Source organism: Miscanthus floridulus, chromosome 2 (genome assembly GCF_019320115.1).
Source record: "Miscanthus floridulus cultivar M001 chromosome 2, ASM1932011v1, whole genome shotgun sequence".
Classification (NCBI taxonomy): Eukaryota; Viridiplantae; Streptophyta; class Magnoliopsida; order Poales; family Poaceae; genus Miscanthus; species Miscanthus floridulus.
Genome location: NC_089581.1, coordinates 142,380,391 through 142,399,228, shown reverse-complemented (window position 1 = coordinate 142,399,228; position 18,838 = coordinate 142,380,391). Strand labels below are relative to the sequence as shown.

Genomic DNA, 18,838 nt, shown 5'->3' with positions numbered 1-18,838 from the left:
TGAGATAATGAAACAGTGGAATAAAAATAAACATCTAGCGAAAATGATACAAGAATCCATCTGTGCCCACCAGAAGAATCCTCCACATAAGAGCTACTCCTCAAGCTGCACCTGCAATAGGGGTAAAATAAACCCTAAGTACACAATGTACTTGCAAGACTTACCCGACTAGTGGGAATACTTTCTCGACTCCAATGAGTATGATAGGCAATATGGGTTTGCTGTTTTCTTTTTGTTTGCGAAAAGCATTACTAGGAGTATGTCCTTCAGATCAAGTTTTATTAGCAGTCATGGTTACTTCATTAGCTAACCATTCTAAGTAAGAACCTATTCTACTTTCAAGCAGGGGTTGAGCAATCAGAACCATTTTACCATCTTTTATCTTTCAGTTCTTACTATGGTGCTAGACTATAGCCAAGTTGTACCGTCTCACAGAAATGGCGATTCGCGAACCAATGTATCCCAGCTGGGTACCTCGAAACACATGCCCTGTTTATACCCAGGCACAAACAAGACTAACCCATCCCACTCCTATCAAGGAGTCCAGATCCCCGTCCAAACTTGGACTCCAAGCCCCCACACTTGAGACCCGGTCTCAGTATGGTGCTTAGACCTTCACCTTTCCCCGCCTCCAATTAGTCGGTCCAAAAAGAGCCGAAACCCACAACAAGAACGTAACAAGCCTCCCCGCTCCCATAAGCAAGTATGTGCTTAGGATAATAAGTCTGTGACTTGACTACCATCCACAGCAACAGACGGTCCTTAATCGACACGGACATGGAAAATAGTGTAACCAAGCTAAGCCCCATGGCCATGGGACACAACTCGTCACACCCAGCAATACCCATACCATATCCCTGCATGGTCTCCATTTTTTTCCTTTCATCATTTTATCATGAGAGTAAATATAATAATCACTTATTATGAGTAACGGCAGGTTACTCACGCTACCGAAAACCTAAGCATGCCATCTACTCAAACCTGCACTAGTAAGACTCATAGGACAGATATATCTATGCATGTGGTTTTCATAAAAATTCCTGTAACATAAATGCACATCATATATATATATATATATATTCAGTGATTATAAAAAATAAAGGTTATGCACCAGGGCTTGCTGCCTCACGAGGATCTCCTCCTTGTATTCCTGCCTCACGAGGATCTCCTCCTTGTATTCCTCGATGATCTCCTCGAACTCGCAATCATCGATGGTCACTATCTCCACCAACTTGTTCTCTACATGCATGCGATGATGATGCAACACTTAACATTTAGGCAACAACAACTCTTAAAATAAGAATATGCATACTAAGCTAGCTCAAATGACTAAGATACTAAGCTAACTATCATCTTCATCAAGCATGGTGTTGGATTCAACTAACAAACCCTTAGCTTGGAAAATTAAGGATATATCTTTATTTCTTCTAGTGATTTAATGTATATTGAAACAAAGAGCATTTAACGACACTAATGCTTAGTCTACCCTAAGGCTACAAAAATTATAGTGAGCATGCAATAATACCATGAAGCTACTATAAAAATTTCAAGACCAAAGCTAGCACCAATTTACCACAAAATTTCCTACAATGATTAATTTAATAATATGAAGCATTCTCAAATGATTTAATAGCTCCTGGTATCAACATGTATATATATGAACTACATACACCAACAGATAGAGCACAATTTTATGAATGTAACAAAATTTGTTTCACAATTTTTGGACACATACATGATTTTATATTAATTGCCAAAGATCAGCTCAGAAATTAAATTAGAAAACTATTTCTAATTCCTTATGAAAAGAAAAACTATTTCTCCCGCACGGCCTAGGCGACGCAGCGCGCGTGTGGCGGCCCGTGGTGCGGCCCACGTGAGGCCGGCCAATAGCGCGAGATGGACGGAGGCAGCGGCCTCAACATCATGTATGCCAAGACGCTCGACGAGATGGGCGTCGACCGAACCAACCTCCGCCCCGTCCAAGCGCCTTTCCATGGCGTCGTGCCTGGTAGGCAGGCCATGCCACTGGGGCAGATCAATCTGCCCGTCACTTTTGGGGATCGGTCCAATTATCGGACTGAGACCCTCACCTTCGACGTAGTGGGGTTCCCGGGTACTTTCCATGCCATCCTAGGACGACCATGCTACGCAAAGTTCATGGCCGTCCCCAATTATACGTACCTTAAGCTGAAGATGTCGGGCCCCCGCGGGGTCATCACCATCGGCACCTCCTTCCAGCGCACTTATGAGTGCGAAGTCGAATGCTGCGGACACGCATCCGTAGTCATCGCCTCCGAAGAGCTCGCCACCCTCAGGGAGGAGGTCGTTGAAGAGGCACCCGACGCGAAGAGGTCATCCGGGTCGTTCAAATTGGCGGAAGGACCCAAGGAGGTCCTCTTGGACCCCAGCAACTCCGAGGGCAAAAAAGTCCGTATCGGGACCACGCTCTCTTCCGAATAGGAAAGCACGCTCGTCGACTTCCTCCGCGATAAGAAAGACATCTTTGCGTGGAAACCCTCGGATATGCCAGGCATCCTGAGGGAGGTCGCCGAGCATACTCTCTAGATCCTCCTGGGCTCCAAGCCAGTGAAGCAACGCCTGCGCCACTTCGACAAGGAAAAACACCGAGCCATCAGTGAAGAGATAGCAAAATTGTTAGCTGCTGCGTTCATCAGGGAAGTACACCACCTAGAGTGGTTAGCAAATCCTGTTCTTGTGCGAAAAAAGAGCGAGAAATGGAGAATGTGTGTCGATTACACAGGCCTCAACAAGGAGTGTCCAAAGGATCCGTTTCCTTTGCCACGAATAGACCAAATAGTTGATTCCACCTCAGGGTGCGAAACCCTCTATTTCCTTGACGCATACTCTGGTTACCACCAGATCGCGATGAAAGAGTCCGACCAGCTCGCGACATCTTTTATCACCCCCTTCGGATCGTTCTGCTACATTTCAATGCCGTTCGGTCTGAAGAACGCTGGGGCAACTTACCAGCACTGTATGCTCAGTTGCTTTGGAGACCTCATCGGGCGGACCATAGAGGCCTACGTCGACGACATCGTAGTCAAGTCCAAGCGAGCTGACCACCTTGTCGCCGATCTTGAAAGAACCTTTGTGAAACTCTGGGCAAACAGCATCAAACTCAATCCCGAAAATGTGTTTTCGGGGTTCCGAGGGGCATGCTGCTCGGCTTCATTGTTTCCGAGCGTGACATCGAAGCCAACCCAGAAAAAATATCAGCCATTGCAAAGATGGGCCCGATCCAAAACATAAAGGGGGTTCAGTGGATCATAGGGTGCCTTGCCGCCCTCAGCCGATTCATTTCGTGCCTCGGTGAACGAGGACTCCCCCTGTAGCCAGGACGCTATGGGAAGAACCGCAAAGTGGGCACTCGAGCTGATGGATCAAGGCATTTCTTATGCCCCCAAATAGTGATCAAATCTCAGGTACTGGCTGACTTCATCGCGGAGTGGACCGAGGTCCAGATGCCACCAGCAGTCATCGATCAAGAGTACTGGACAATGTACTTCGACGGATCGCTGATGAAGAAGGGCGCCAGAGCAGGACTAGTTTTTGTATCTCCCCTCAGGGTCCACATGAGGTACATGGTTTAGCTCCATTTCCCCTCATCAAACAATACTGCAGAATATGAAGCGCTCATCAATGGCCTACGAATCGCCATCGAGCTGGGCATCCGACGCCTCGATGTCAGGGGTGACTCCCAGCTAGTCGTCAACCAGGTCATGAAGGAGTCATGCTGCCACGACGCCAAGATGGAGGCATACTGTCAAGAAGTCCGATGGCTGGAGGACAGATTCGATGGCCTCGAACTCAATCACATCCCAAGGCACCTCAACGAAGCAGCCGACACGCTCACGAAAGCAGCGTCCGGCCGAGAGCCAGTCCCGGCAGGCGTCTTTGCCAGCGATCAACACAAACCCTCGATACGCTACGCGGGGTCGGAACAAGGCGACGATGGGCCATCTAGTCCGACCCCAAGGGCCGATCCGCCAACTGCTCCGCCTGACCCCGAGGTTATGGAGCTTGGAGAGGACCCAGCGGCAGAGTCCGACCCTCCTGACAACTGGAGAACGCTTTACCTCAACTACCTCCTCCACGACATACTACCAGCGGACAAGACGGAAGCCCGATGGCTAGCACGATGCACCAAGTCCTTCATCCTTGTAGAGGGCGAACTCTACAAACAGAGTCATATCGGGATTCTGCAACTTTGTATCCCTAGCGAACAGGGAAAACTTCTGCTAAGCGATATCCACAGTGGAGTCTGCGGTCATCATGCCGCACCAAGGACCTTGGTTGGGAATGCATTCCGACAAGGCTTCTACTGGCCCACAGCAGTATCCGATGCCGAGCAAATTGTACGCACCTGCGAAGGGTGTCAGTACTATGCTCGGTAGATTCACCTCCCAGCCCAGGCCCTCCAGATGATCCCCATCATGTGGCCCTTCACGGTCTGGGGGCTCGACCTGGTTGGGCCACTCAAAAAGGAGCCCAGGGGCTTCACCCACCTACTTGTCACCATAGACAAGTTTACAAAATGGATTGAAGCTCGACCAATATCCATGATCAAATCCGAGCAAGCTGTGCTATTCTTCCTCGACATCATCCATCGCTTTGGAGTACCGAACTCCATCATCACAGACAATGGCACGTAGTTCACCGGCAGGAAATTCATTCGATTCTACGATGAACAACACATCCGGATCGATTGGGCAGCCGTCGCGCACCCCCGGACAAATGGGTAGGTCGAGCGCGCAAATGGCATGGTCCTACAAGGCCTCAAGCTGAGAATTTTCAACCGGTTGAACAAGTTCGGCGCGCGCTGGCTCGCTGAGCTTCCGGCCATACTCTAGAGCCTTAGGACAACTCCTAGCCGAGCCACTGGCTACACACCCTTCTTCATGGTCTATGGTTCCGAGGCCATTCTCCCAATGGAACTTGACTATGGAGCACCAAGAATTAGAGCATATGACGAACAGGGGGCCGAGGCATCCCACCAAGACGCCATGGACCAGCTAGATGAAGCCCGCGATATTGCCCTCCTCCGTTCGGCTAAGTACCAGCAGGCGTTGCGACGGTCCCACAGCCGACGGATACGGGGTCAAGCCTTCAATGTCGGGGACCTCATCCTCCGCCTTGTGTAGAGCAACAAGGACCGCCACAAACTCTCACCGCCTTGGGAGGGTCCCTACGTCGTCATGGAAGTACTTCGCCCGGGCGCCTACAGGTTGAAAACCATCAACGGCGAGGTCTTCACCAACGCCTGGAACATTGAGCAGCTACATCGTTTTTACCCTAAAAAAAGCGCATACTCTTCCTTATCAGTTTTTGTCATTACAAAACCTCGATCCTTAGTGTCTTCCGACCCCTGCAAATCGCAAGGGGTCAGACCTCACTCGGGGGCTGACATGAATGATACAAGTGTGCTTGCAAAAAACTTCCTGTGTTATATTTGCAAACATTCTCTAAGTTTTCCGTTCTTCTCATAAACAAGTCCTAAGGGCTAAGATTTTAGGAACAAATTCTGAATACAACTGGTAGGACTGCGGGAGACCCACGCCCCAGCGGCTGCAACCTCTTTGCTCACCAGCGCAATCAGAATTAGTTCACCCGCGTTCCTAGTTTCTTACGACTTAGACCATGAGAAGGGTCGGAGGGCACTAAAACCACTTCTACAAAAAAGAGAAAGTTAAAAAAACTGCTTGCCATAAGCAAAGGATGAAAATTTGTTCATTTTTGCACAAACTCGCCACTTACAAAGTGATTTCATTAAAAAAGGACTAATATACTTGTAAATTCAGAGGACTGTTTACTTGGGGGCTTCCCCACAAAATTATTCAATTACAGTCTCTGCCTAGCTTTACTACAAGTACTGCTGCGGTCGCCGCGCCACGCTCTCCATCGGCAACACCCGGGGCATGTACATGGGCCGGTTCGTCTACTGCGGCCGCCACGCCATGCTCTCCATCGGCAACGCCTGGGGCATGTGCACGGGCTAGTTCATCTACTATGCCCACTGCGCCATGCTCTCCATCGGCGATGTCCCGCCGCTCCATGGGATCCTCGAAGGCGCCGTCATCTGCAATGTCGAGCACCACGCCGCTGACGGTGGCGCCCCTCCACTGGGGACTACGCCATCATCGTCAGCCGCAACCCCAATAGTGATGCCTCCGCCGGGGCGTCCGGGGACTGCGCCATCGTCGTCAGCCGCAACCCTGACAGCGACGCCTTCGCCGGGGCATCTAGGGACTACGCCATCGTTGTTAGCCGCAACCCTGACCACGACGTCAGGGTAGGAAGCCCCTCCCGCCAAAAGAGGAACACAGCAAACGACGGCAAAGTCGACGACGTACGGCGCCCACCAGCGCTCCTTCTCCTTCGGCAGCAGCGACTCCTCAGCAAGGGCGGCACGCACCATCTCATCTATGTTGGATGACCTCTGGCTCGACATCACGCTCTAGATTCACGAGCAGATTTGTGAGTTTTCTCTCTCTCTGGCATTACCCTTCCTCACTCAAGAACTGCCGCGACACACGGACGCATTCGGTGGAAAGGAAGAAGAAGGAGAGGTAGCGGCTCAGAGGCAGAAGAAGAGGTGGGATGAGAACTCCCCTCCCCCTCCCTATTTAAAGAGGAGGTGCTGCAGCTAAGGAAAGGCGAAAGGTTGGATGAAAAATTCTCTCCCTTCCCCTCCTTAAATACGGAATCAATGCTGATAGACACCTGAGGGGACACGCCGGAACTGACGGGACGTGCCCCGGTCGACGAGGCGTCCCCCCCGGTCAAACTGGACACTGCCTGGGTATGGCCCGCCGCTGACCCGCTCCAGACACGGCAATTAAGGCGCCCACATGGGCAGACGACCCTTCGCCTCCCCATGCAGGACCACGGAACGATCCGACGATAGGACCTCTGTAAAGGGGAGCCCAACAAATCTCCTAGGTCGACCATGCGGCCCAGGAGAGACGACGAATGAACGTCCAAAGAAAGATAAGCATCTCTACCTTCTTACTTTACGCGTTAAAATTCATTACCGAGCTTCCGACCCCGTCAAACGGCGGGGACACGAACATCACTCGGGGGCTACCGAGGATGTCTACCAGTCTAGACATCCTCCTCACCCGACCCCTCCGTACGCTTGAAACCAGGGGCGCGAAATACGGACATAACTTTGAGTAAAACTGGATGAACTAGCAGACCCTATGCCTCGATGGCTATGGTGTTTCTGTTCACCAGAAAAATCATACTCAACGCCCCCTGCGTCTCCAGCTTCGACATCTGCCTTCTCAAGAAGGGTTCGGAGGGGTCCGCCTATAGAATCTCCCCCAAAGGAGAAGCTGTCAGGTTGCCCAAGTCAATCGAATGGCTCGGACTGCCACCGAGATACGAAAAACAAAGAATAGCAATTCTTATGTAGGTTACTCCAACCTCGTCGCAAACATCAGGGCCCGAACCCATCTGGTAGGAGCTTTTCTGTCACTCATGCCACCAAGGTAACGTTACCAACCCTGCCTTTATTTTGATTAAATTATGTGTTCAAACATTACATATGCAAAACGTTGCATCCCAACGCTTCGTGTCGCGTCATGAAACAGCCGTCGCCTCATTCGATATAGGTGGTAGCAGGCCGAGGTTCAAAGGCCAGCCCGCAAAGGGCTCGAGGTCGCCTCGTGCCGAACAAAGCCAGGGAGAAATAACTGAGACGAGCCCCAGCGGCCCTGCCCAACCCCGCTCAGAAGCGGACAGGGATGTCTCAACCTTTTCTCGTTCGATTCTAACCCCGAGCTAAACCCACAGAATCTCCATCGAGGAAAGGCCATCGAGCCACCTAAGCCTATCGAACGGCTCGGGCATCTATCGGGAGGCGGGTTAAGAAGGTATGGAATGCCACCAGAGGGCTCTACCTACCCCATCAGTAAATGATGGACCCGGATTCCACACGAACGTACCCGTTAGCGAGCTCATTGAGCGTGATACTCGAGCCGTCGAGGCAAGTGTCGTCTACTCAGCCCCTCCGATTACGAAAATCGAGGATGGGGTAACGCGCGAAACACGGCTGACCCCTATTAGACCCTAACAGGGTTCAGGGGCTTGAGCCGCTCGATGCAGGGACATAGGTTCAAAGACCCCTTTTGCTGAGCTCATAGAGTCCCCATTTAGGGAATTCTGTTGGAAGGCAGGGCGGGGAATAGTGGAACGCCATCCAAGGACTTTGCTGACCCTATCACAAAACCACGGAACGAGGTTCTGTCTAAACATCCCTGTTGGCAAGCTCATCGGGCACACCATCACTCTGGTCTCTAGTAACACCCGACCCCAGCAACCCCAAGGGGTCGGATCTCACTCGGGGGCTGGTAAAGGTACGGCTACCTCCCTTCCTCTTTTCGAAACAATCATTACATCAGATTCCCTCCTCGCGTCAAGACCAGCGGCAAGATTTGGGGGAACAGATTGCTAAGACCGCAAAAAAAAACAAACGACCAGACGGCTACGGTATGTTTTGCTCAAGCAGCACAACCAAAACTTTTTCCTGGAAGCACCACCAGCCCTACGGCCTTAGGCAAAGGGAAGGTGTCGGGGACCTAATACCGGGGTACCCCAGAAGGTGGAACCAATAACCACCGAACGTTAAAAACTTCTGGACGCATAAGAGCGCCGTTTCATCCCTTGTTTGAATGACAGGAGTTTGGTTCTGCCTCGCCCGACGCCTTTTGAGATAGCTCTGCCTCGCCTAAGGGCTCAGGGCTAGTCTTCGTCTCGCCCGACGCCTTTAGGGCAGGCTCGGTCTCGCCCGAGGGCTGGGGGACTCGGTCTCGCCTGAGGGCCGAGGGATAGACTCCGTCTCGCCCGACACCTTTGAGGTGGCTCTGCCTCACACGAGGGCTCAGGGCTAGTCTCTGTCTCGCCCGACATCTTTAGGGCGGGCTCGGTCTCGCCCGAGGGCTAAGGGATAGATTCCGCCTCGCCCGACCCCGGAGGGGCAGGGTCGGTCTCGCCCAAGAGATAGGGATTGGTCTCCATTTCGCCCAATGGCAAGGAATGAGCCTCACCCTGCTCCATATTTAAAGACTGGATTCATCTTACCTGACTACTTCTCCCCGTTCCCTCAAAATGATAGGTACAGGGCAAGATAAGACGTTTGGGTCAACCATGGCTCCAAGGACCATACCCTGCGCCCTGGCAGGAAAAGTACTGCTAGGGGATGACGGGACAGGTGCTTTAGACCCTTCTAGGCGCCGTAGAGCCCGAAAGGTATTACAGGTGCGTACTCCTCGCCCTGTAGAGTTATAGGCGCCGCCTTCAGCCCTAGGACACAGAACCCGACGAAGATATACGACAACCGCCATGCTCCAGAAAAGGATTTGCCATATCCACGAACGACGGATATTCCATCACCACGCCATGGACCCGAGGGAGCAGCGCCCGCTTCCCGACCCCTAAGGTCCACCAAGTCAGAAGACCTTGACCATGATGTTACTCCGGACCTCGACCCCTCATCCCTTCGACAAAGACTCATAGGAACCAGAAGGCGTGCGGAGCAAGGCTGGGAGAGGCTAATAAGTCAAAACCACTGTACTACAGCCCATACCCTGCGTAGGGTAGCATTCTGTAATCAACCTGACATCAACAGTATTGTAGGCACTTATCTTCCTTCATACTCATTAGAATGAAGAACCAGACCAGGTAGACGTGAGCCACAAGACTAAGTAGAGTACGCATCCTAAAACCCTCACCCTTGTAAAAGCCAGCCCCTTCATCTATAAAAGGGGATGCGCTTCCTACATCAAAGGGGCGGACTTTTGACCGAATAATACAAGACACACACACACAGTCAAGCTGCTACCAAGCTCTTGACCTCCTTTCAACCCTTCCATCAGAGACTTGGGACCAGTCCCTCTCTCGATCATTTGTACCCCCTACTACAACCGTTCACGGTGCTAATAACACAAGCAGCAACCAACTGGACGTAGGGACATTCAGCCCAAACCAGTATAAATCTTGTGTCCTTTAGCGCACCATCCGAGCCTAACGTGCATTACTATAAATTTACTTGCCGGTGTTCGTACGAAACACCGACAGTTGGCGCGCCAGGTAGGGGTGCTTGCGCATTCCAAATCAGGCCTCGGATGGCCACCCATGCAATCATTTGGGCGCCGGGCGCACATGTGCGTTTCGGCGACCTAGATTTCATCATCACACTAGGAGGAGAGCTGGCGCTGACTCACACAGCCGCCCTGTCTCTCCCTTCCATCGACCTCAGCCGTCTTAGGCTTGAGGGCCCGCCGGGCGACTCCCTTGGACCCCAGTCATCAAGGGACGCCTCGCACAACATCACTCTGTGTCCGGAAGGTCCCGTACGGAGCGCCCCGATAGCGTTTCCGTTCGGTCTCTGCAACGCTGCGGCAACCGCTGGCCACCTTCTGGCACTACGCATGGTTCAGCCGCCTACGGACAGCGAGTTCATGGGGGTAATCGAACACGATCCGGAGACACTCTACGGGCTCCTCGCGGAGGAACCAGAGTCGTCCTCCGGCTCTAAATCCAGCAAGGGGAGCCATCACCCTTCCCGGGAATGCTTCATGACGCAAACCCCCTGAGGGGCACGTCCAAAGCGTCTCCAGAGAGGAGACAACCCCAACAGGCAACCCCAACACTAGGATCGAGGAGGAGACGGCGGCTCCATCCCACGTAAGGATGGAGCAACTAAGAGCACAAAAGCTAGAAATCGATGACGCCAGACAACAGCTTGTCCGAGAGTACCGAAACATCGAGGAGGAGATCAAGCGTCGCGGAGACGGTGGGCACACACGTGCCTCGGCCCGTGATGTGCACTGAAGGATCCTCACCGATGATGGGACTCTCCCTCACTTCGCTCGGGCAAGCCAGAACATCGCCGCTGCAACAGCCTTGCTTCACGGCCTCCCAAACACCGCGACATCTGAGGATCGCCGGGCCCACAGGGAGATTCACACGTTGCTTGAACGTGCGGTAGCGCAGCAGGCAGAAAGTTCGTTGTCTCGATGACGCGAACCCGACACCAGCCAGTGCACGCCCTCAGTGCGTCCCACCAGGGACGCATCTGTTCACCAAACACCGCCAGCCGGCAGGCAGCCCTCCACCGTCCCAGTACATCAACGCCTTAGCCATGGCCGCGACGTACGCAACATCATCGACGCTCGGAAACACGCCCATGGTGACGATGGAGAAGCAGCACGCCGCGGCTACCATCCCCGATGTGGCGAACACTACGACAGCAACGAGGACCGAAGCCCGAGCCCCGGCCTCCCAGGTCCTCAGGCCTTCGGTCGGCACATCCTCAACGCCGCGTTCCCCCTAAGGTATCGACCGCCTACCAACATCCCTAAATATTATGGCAAAACAAATCCTGGGCTTTGGCTCGAAGACTATCGGCTTGCATGTCAGGCCAGTGGTGCGAGTGATGATGATTTCACTATTCACAATCTCCCGCTGTTCTTGGCCGATTCGGCGCGAGCATGGCTGGAGCACCTACCGTCCAATACCATTTAGAGTTGGGCGGATCTTCTTGAGATCTTCGTGGGCAACTTCTAGGGCACGTACAAACGCCCTGGAAACCCATGGGACCTCAAGAACTGTCGCCAGAAGGCCAATGAAACCCTTCGCGGGTACATCCGGCACTTCTCTCGGCAGTGCAACGAGCTCCCTAATGTCGCCGACGCCGACGTGATAGGAGCTTTTCTATCTGGGACAACCTGCGAATCCCTGGTCCACAAGCTCAGACACAGGGGCCCATGGACTACCAAGGAACTCCTGGACATCGCCACCAGTCACGCCTCTAGAGAAGAGGCGGTCGGAGCCATCTTTGATCGCTCCGATGGAAAGATGAGGCGGGACGAGGACGCCGGCGAAGGCGCCTCCAACCATCCCGCCAAAGGGAAAAATAAGAAGCAATGGCACGACAACTCGCTCGTGGCCGCGGCCGACCGCAAAGGTGGCCGGAAGCCCGCGAAGGGCACTCCGAACCACTTCGAGAAGATGCTCGAGAGGCCATGCCCAAACCACGCCTTCCTGGCCAAGCATCTATACAAGGATTGCGGCCTCATGCACAAATACTTGGCCGGGGGCCTTAACAAAGGGGAGCAGGGGAAGGAACATGTTCCCACCATAGACGACGCAGAGGAGAAGGACAACGCCATCCCAACACCGACCGTCTCCCTCATGATCTTCGAAGGATCAACGGCCTACGACTCCAAGCGCCGCCAGAAGGTCGCGCGCCGCGAGGTCTACACGGCCAGACCGGTCACACCTGCCTTCCTCCGATGGTCGGAATCCGCCATAACCTTCGACCAGACCGACCATCCGGATGCCGTCCCACACCCGGGAAGGTACCCGCTTGTCGTCGATCTAATCGTCGGTCCAAAGCGACTCACGAAAGTACTGATGGACGGAGGCAGCGGCCTCAACATCATGTATGCCAAGAACCTTAACAAGATGGGCGTTGACCGAACAAACCTCCGTCCCATCCGAGCGCCTTTCCATGGCGTCGTGCCTGGCAGGCAAGCTATGCCACTGGGGCAGATCGACCTGCCCGTCACTTTCGGGGATCGGTCCAATTACCAGACCGAGACCCTCACCTTCGACGTAGTAGGATTCCCAGGGACTTTCCACGCCATCCTAGGATGACCATGCTACGCGAAGTTCATGGCCGTCCCCAATTATACATACCTCAAGTTGAAAATGCCGGGCCCCCGCGGGGTCATCACCATCGGCACCTCCTTCCAGCGCGCTTACGAGTGTGAAGTCGAATGCTGCGGACACGCATCCGCAGTCATTGTCTCCGAAGAGCTCACCACCCTCAGGGAAGAGGTCTTGAAGAGGCACCCGACATGAAGAAATCAACCGGGTCATTTGAATCGGCAGAAGGCTCCAGGGAGGTCCTCCTGGACCCCAGCAGCTCCGAGGGCAAAAAAGTCCGTATCGGGACCGCGCTCTCCTCCGAATAGGAAAGCGCACTCGTCGACTTCCTCCATGAGAACAAAGACATCTTTGCGTGGAAACCCTCGGATATGCCAGGCATCCCGAGGAAGGTCGCCGAGCATACCTTAAAAATTCACCCGGGCTCCAAGCCGGTGAAGCAACGCCTGCGCCGCTTCAACGAGGAGAAATGCAGGGCCATCGGCGAGGAGATAGCCAAACTGTTGGCCGCAGGATTCATTAAGGAAGTATACCACCCAGAGTGGTTAGTAAATCCCATTCTTGTGCGAAAGAAGAGCGGGAAATGGAGAATGTGTGTCGATTATACCGGCCTCAACAAAGCGTGTCCAAAGGATCCATTTCCTTTGCCATGAATAGACCAAATAGTCGATTCCACCTCAGGGTGCGAAACCCTCTGCTTCCTTGACGCATACTCCAGCTACCACCAAATCGGGTTGAAAGAGTCCGACCAGCTGGCGACATCTTTTATCACCCCCTTCGGATCGTTTTGCTACGTTTCAATGCCGTTCGGTCTGAAGAATGCTGGGGCAACGTACCAGCGCTGTATGCTCAATTGCCTCGGAGACCTCATCGGATGGACCATTGAGGCCTATGTCGATGACATCGTAGTCAAATCCAAGCGAACTGACCATCTTGTCGCCGACCTTGAACAAACCTTTGCGAAACTCCGGGCAAACGGCATCAAACTCAATCCCAAAAAATGTGTTTTTGGGGTCTCGAGGGGCATGTTGCTTGGCTTCATCGTCTCCGAGCGTGGCATCGAAGCCAACCTAGAGAAAATATCAGCCATCACAAGGATGGGTCCAATCCAAAACATAAAGGGGGTTCAGCGGATCATAGGGTGCCTTGCCACCCTCAGCCGATTCATTTTGTGCCTCGGTGAACGAGGACTCCCCCTTTATCGACTCCTGAAGAAATCTGACCACTTCGAGTGGACAGCCGAGGCTCAGGAGGCGCTTGACATGGTCAAGCGATTTTTAACTAAACCTCCAGTCCTAGTTCCTCCATGCAACGGAGAATCCCTCCTACTGTATATATCGGCCACCACCCAGGTGGTTAGCTCCGCCTTAGTAGTAGAGCGAGAGGAAGAGGGGCACGCCTTCAAGGTACAGCGCCCTGTATATTTCATCAGCGAGGTGTTATCCGACTCCAAAACCCGCTACTCCCAAATCCAGAAACTCCTCTACACCGTCCTCATCACCAAAAGGAAGCGACGCCACTACTTTGAGTCACACCCCATGATAGTAGTGACGTCATTCCCCCTCGGTGAGGTCGTCCGTAGCCATGATGCTACAGGAAGAACCGCAAAGTGGGCGCTCGAGCTGATGGATCAGGGCATTTCTTATGCCCCCCGAACAGCGATCAAATCTCAGGTACTGGCTGACTTCATCATGGAGTGGACCGAGGTCCAGATGCCACCAGTAGTCGTCGATCAAGAGTACTGGACAATGTACTTTGATGGATCACTGATGAAGAAGGGTGCCGGAGCAGGACTAGTTTTTGTATCTCCCCTCGGGGTCCACATGAGGTACATGGTTCGGCTCCATTTCCCCTCATCAAACAATACTGCAGAATACGAAGCGCTAGTCAACAGCCTACGAATCGCCATTGAGCTGGGCATCCGACGCCTCGACGTCAGGGGCGACTCTCAGTTGGTCGTCAACCAGGTCATGAAAGAGTCATGCTACCACGACGCCAAGATGGAGGCATACTGTCAAGAAGTCCGATGGCTGGAGGACAAATTCGACGGCCTCGAACTCAATCACATCCCAAGGCGCCTCAACAAAGCAGCCGACACGCTTGCGAAAGCAGCATCCAGCCGAGAGCTAGTCCCGGCAGGCGTCTTTGCCAGCGACCAACACAAACCCTCAGTACGCTACACGGGGTCAGAACAAGCCGACGATGGCCCATCTAGTCCGACCCCAGGGGCCGATCCTACAACTGCTTCGCCCAACCCCGAGGTCTTGGAGCTTGAAGAGGACCCAGTAGCGGAGTCTGACCCTCCCGATGACTGGAGAACGCTTTACCTCGACTACCTCCTCCACGACATACTACCGGCAGACAAGACGGAAGCCCGACGACTCGCACGACGCGCCAAGTCCTTCGTTCTTGTAGAGGGCGAACTCTACAAACGGAGTCACATCGGGATTCTGCAACTCTGTATCCCTGGCAAACAGGGAAAACTCCTGCTGGGTGACATCCACGGTGGAGTCTGCGGTCGTCATGCCGCACCAAGAACCTTGGTTGGGAATGCATTCTGACAAGGTTTCTACTGGCCCACCGCAATAGCCGATGCCGAGCAAATTGTACGCACCTGCGAAGGGTGCCAGTACTACGCTCGGCAAACACACCTCCCGGCCCAAGCTCTCCAGATGATCCCCATCACATGGCCCTTCATGGTCTGGGGGCTCGACCTGGTTGGGCCACTCAAAAAGGTGCCCGGGGGCTTCACCCACCTGCTTGTCACCATAGAAAAGTTTACAAAATGGATTGAAGCTCGACCAATATCCACGATCAAATCCGAGCAAGCGGTGCTGTTCTTCCTCGACGTCATCCATCGCTTTGGAGTACCGAACTCCATCATCATAGACAACGGCACGCAGTTCACCGGCAGGAAATTCGTTCGATTCTGTGATGAACAACACATCCGAATCGATTGGGCAGCCGTCGCACACCCCCGGACGAACGGGCAGGTCGAGCACACAAACGGCATGCTCCTTCAAGGCCTCAAACCCAGAATTTTCAACCGGTTGAGCAAGTTCGGTGCGCGCTGGCTCGCTGAGCTCGCAGCCGTGCTCTGGAGCCTAAGGACAACTCCTAGCCGGGCCACCGGCTACACGCCCTTCTTCATGGTCTATGGTTCCGAGGCCGTTCTTCCAACGGACCTTGACTATGGAGCGCCGAGAATCAGAGCATACGATGAATAGGGGGCCCAGACATCCCACCAAGACACCATGGACTAGCTAGATGAAGCCCACGACGTCGCCCTCCTCCGTTCGGCTAAGTACCAACAGGCGTTGCGACGGTACCACAGCCGACGGGTGCGGGGTCGAGCCTTCAACGTCGGAGACCTCGTCCTCCGTCTTGTGCAGAGCAACAAGAACCGCCACGAACTCTCCCCGCCCTGGGAAGGGCCCTATGTCATCGTGGAAGTACTTCGCCCAGGCGCCTACCGGTTGAAAACCATCAACGGCGAGGTCTTCACCAACGCCTGGAACATTGAGCAGCTACGTCGTTTTTACCCTTAAAAATAAGCGTATACTCTTCCTTATTAGTTTTTATCATAACAAAACCCCGATCCTTAGTGACTTCCGACCCCTACAAATCACGAGGGGTCAGACCTCACTCGGGGGCTGGCATGTGATCATAACATATGACATATGTAATACAAGTATTACGCTTGCAAAAACCTCTTGTGTTATAGTTACAAACATTCTCTAAGTTTTCCATTCGTCTCATAAACGAGTCCTAAGGGCTAAGATTTTGGGAACTAATTCTGAATACAACTGGTAGGACTGCAGGGACACCCACACCCCAGCGGCTGCAACCCCTTTGCTCACTAGTTCAATCAGAATTAGTTCGCCCATGTTCCTAGTTTCGTATGACTTAGACCATGAGAAGGGTCGGAAAGCACTAAAATCATTTCTACAAAAAGGAGAAAGATAAAAATTGCTTGCAATAAGCAAAAGATGTAAATTTGTTCATTTTTGCACAAATTCGTCACTTACAAAGTGATTTCATTACAAAAAGGAACAATATACTTGTAAATTCAGAGGACTATTTACTTGGGAGCTTCCCCACAAAGTTATTCAATTACAGTCTTTGCTTAGCTCTACTACAAGTACTGTTGCGGTCGCCGCGCCACGCTCTCCATCGGCGACGCCCGGGGCGTGTACACGGGCCAGCTTGTCTACTACGGTCGCCGCGCCACGCTCTCCATCGGCGACGCCCGGGGCGTGTACACGGGCCAGCTCGTCTACTGCGGTCGCCGCGCCACGCTCTCCATCGGCGACGCCCGGGGCATGTACATGGGCCAGCTCGTCTACTGTGGTCGCCGCGCCACGCTCTCCATTGGCGATATCCCACCGCTTCACGGGATCCTCGAGGGTGTCATCATCTGCAACGCCTCCGCCGGGGCGTCCGGGGACTACGCCATCGTCGTCAGCCGCAACCCCGACAGCGACGCCTCCGCCAGGGCGTTCGGGGACTATGCCATCGTCACCAGCCACAACTCTGACAACGGCGTAAGGGTAGGAAACGCCTCCCGCCAAAGGAGGAGCACAGCGAACGACGGGGCAGTCGACGACATACGGCGCCCACCGGCGCCTCTTCTTCTTCGGCAGTAGCGACTCCTCAGCAAGGGTGGCACGCACCATCTCATCTACGCTGGATAACCTCTGGCTCGACATCATGCTCCAGATTCACGAGCGAATTTGTGAGTTTTCTCTCTCTCTGGCATTACTCTTCCTCACTCAGGAACCGCCGCGATGCACGGACGCATTCGGCGGAAAGGAAGAAGAAGGAGAGATAGCGGCTCAGAGGCAGAAGAGGAGGCGGGAGGAGAACTCCCCTCCCCCTCCCTATTTAAAGAGGAGGCGCTATAGCTAAGGAAAGGCGAAAGGTTGGACGAAAAACCCTCTCTCTTCCCCTCCTTAAATACAAAATTAATGCTGATAGATACATGAGGGGACGCGCCCCGGTCGACGAGGCGTCCCCCCTGGTCAAACTGGACACTGCCTGGGTATGGCCCGCCACTGACCCGCTCCGGACACGGCAATTAAGGCGCCCACATAGGCAGACAACCCTTCGCCTCCCCATGTAGGACCACGGGACGATCCGACGACAGGACCTCTATGAAGCGGAGCCCCAACGGATCTCCTGGGCCGGCCATTCGGCCCAGAAGAGACGACGAACGAACGTCCAAAGAAAGATAAGCATCTCTGCCTTCTTACTTTACGCGTTAAAATTCATTCTCGAGCTTCCGACCCCGTCAAACGGCGGGGACACGAACATCACTCGGGGGCTGCCGAGGATGTCTACTAGTCTAGACATCCTCCTCACCCGACCCCCCCCGTACGCTTGAAACTAAGGGCGCGAAATACGGGCATAAAACTTTGAGTAAAACTAGATGAACTAGCAGACCCTATGCCTCGGTAGCTACGGTGTTTCTGTTCACCAGAAAAATCATGCTCAACGCCTCTCGCGTCTCCAGCTTCGACGTCTGCCTTCTCAAGAAGGGTTCGGAGGGGTCCACCTATAGAATCTCCCCCCAAAGGAGAAGCTGTCAGGTTACCCAAGTTAATTAAATGGCTCGGACCACCACCGAGATACGAAAAACAAAGAATAGCGATTCTTATGCAGGTTACTCCAACCTCATCACGAACATCAGGGCCCGAACCCCGCATGGACACATCTGGTCGTCACTCATACCGCCAAGGTAACGTTACTGACCCCGCCTTCATTTCGATTATATTATACGTATGCAAAACATCCCAATGCTTCGTGTTGCATCACCAAACGACTGTCGCCTCATTCGATATAGGCGGCCGCAGGCCAAGGTTCGAAGGCCAGCCCGTGAAGGGCTCGAGGCCGCCTTGTGCCGAAAAGAGCCAGGGAGAAATAACTGAGACAAACCCCAGCGGCCCTGCCCGACCCCACTTAGAAGCGGTCAGGGACGTCTCAACCTTTTCTCGTTCGATTCTAACCCTGAGCCAAACCCACAGAATCTCCATCGAGGAGAGGCCATCGGGCCGCCTGAGCCTACCGAACGGCTCGGGCATCTGCCGGGAGGCGGGTTAAGAAGTTGTGGAGTGCCACCAGAGGGCTCTGCCGACCCCATCAG

At 53.5% G+C, this 18,838-nt stretch overlaps 1 protein-coding gene across 1 annotated transcript; it reads left to right on the top strand.

The window, feature by feature from the left end:
* The first annotated feature begins 17,018 nt into the window (after positions 1 to 17,018).
* Positions 17,019 to 17,342, top strand: LOC136537193 (large ribosomal subunit protein uL2x-like). Its single transcript, XM_066529244.1, has one exon. It carries the CDS (start codon positions 17,019 to 17,021, stop codon positions 17,340 to 17,342), a length of 324 nt encoding a protein of 107 aa, XP_066385341.1.
* The last annotated feature ends 1,496 nt before the right edge of the window (positions 17,343 to 18,838 follow it).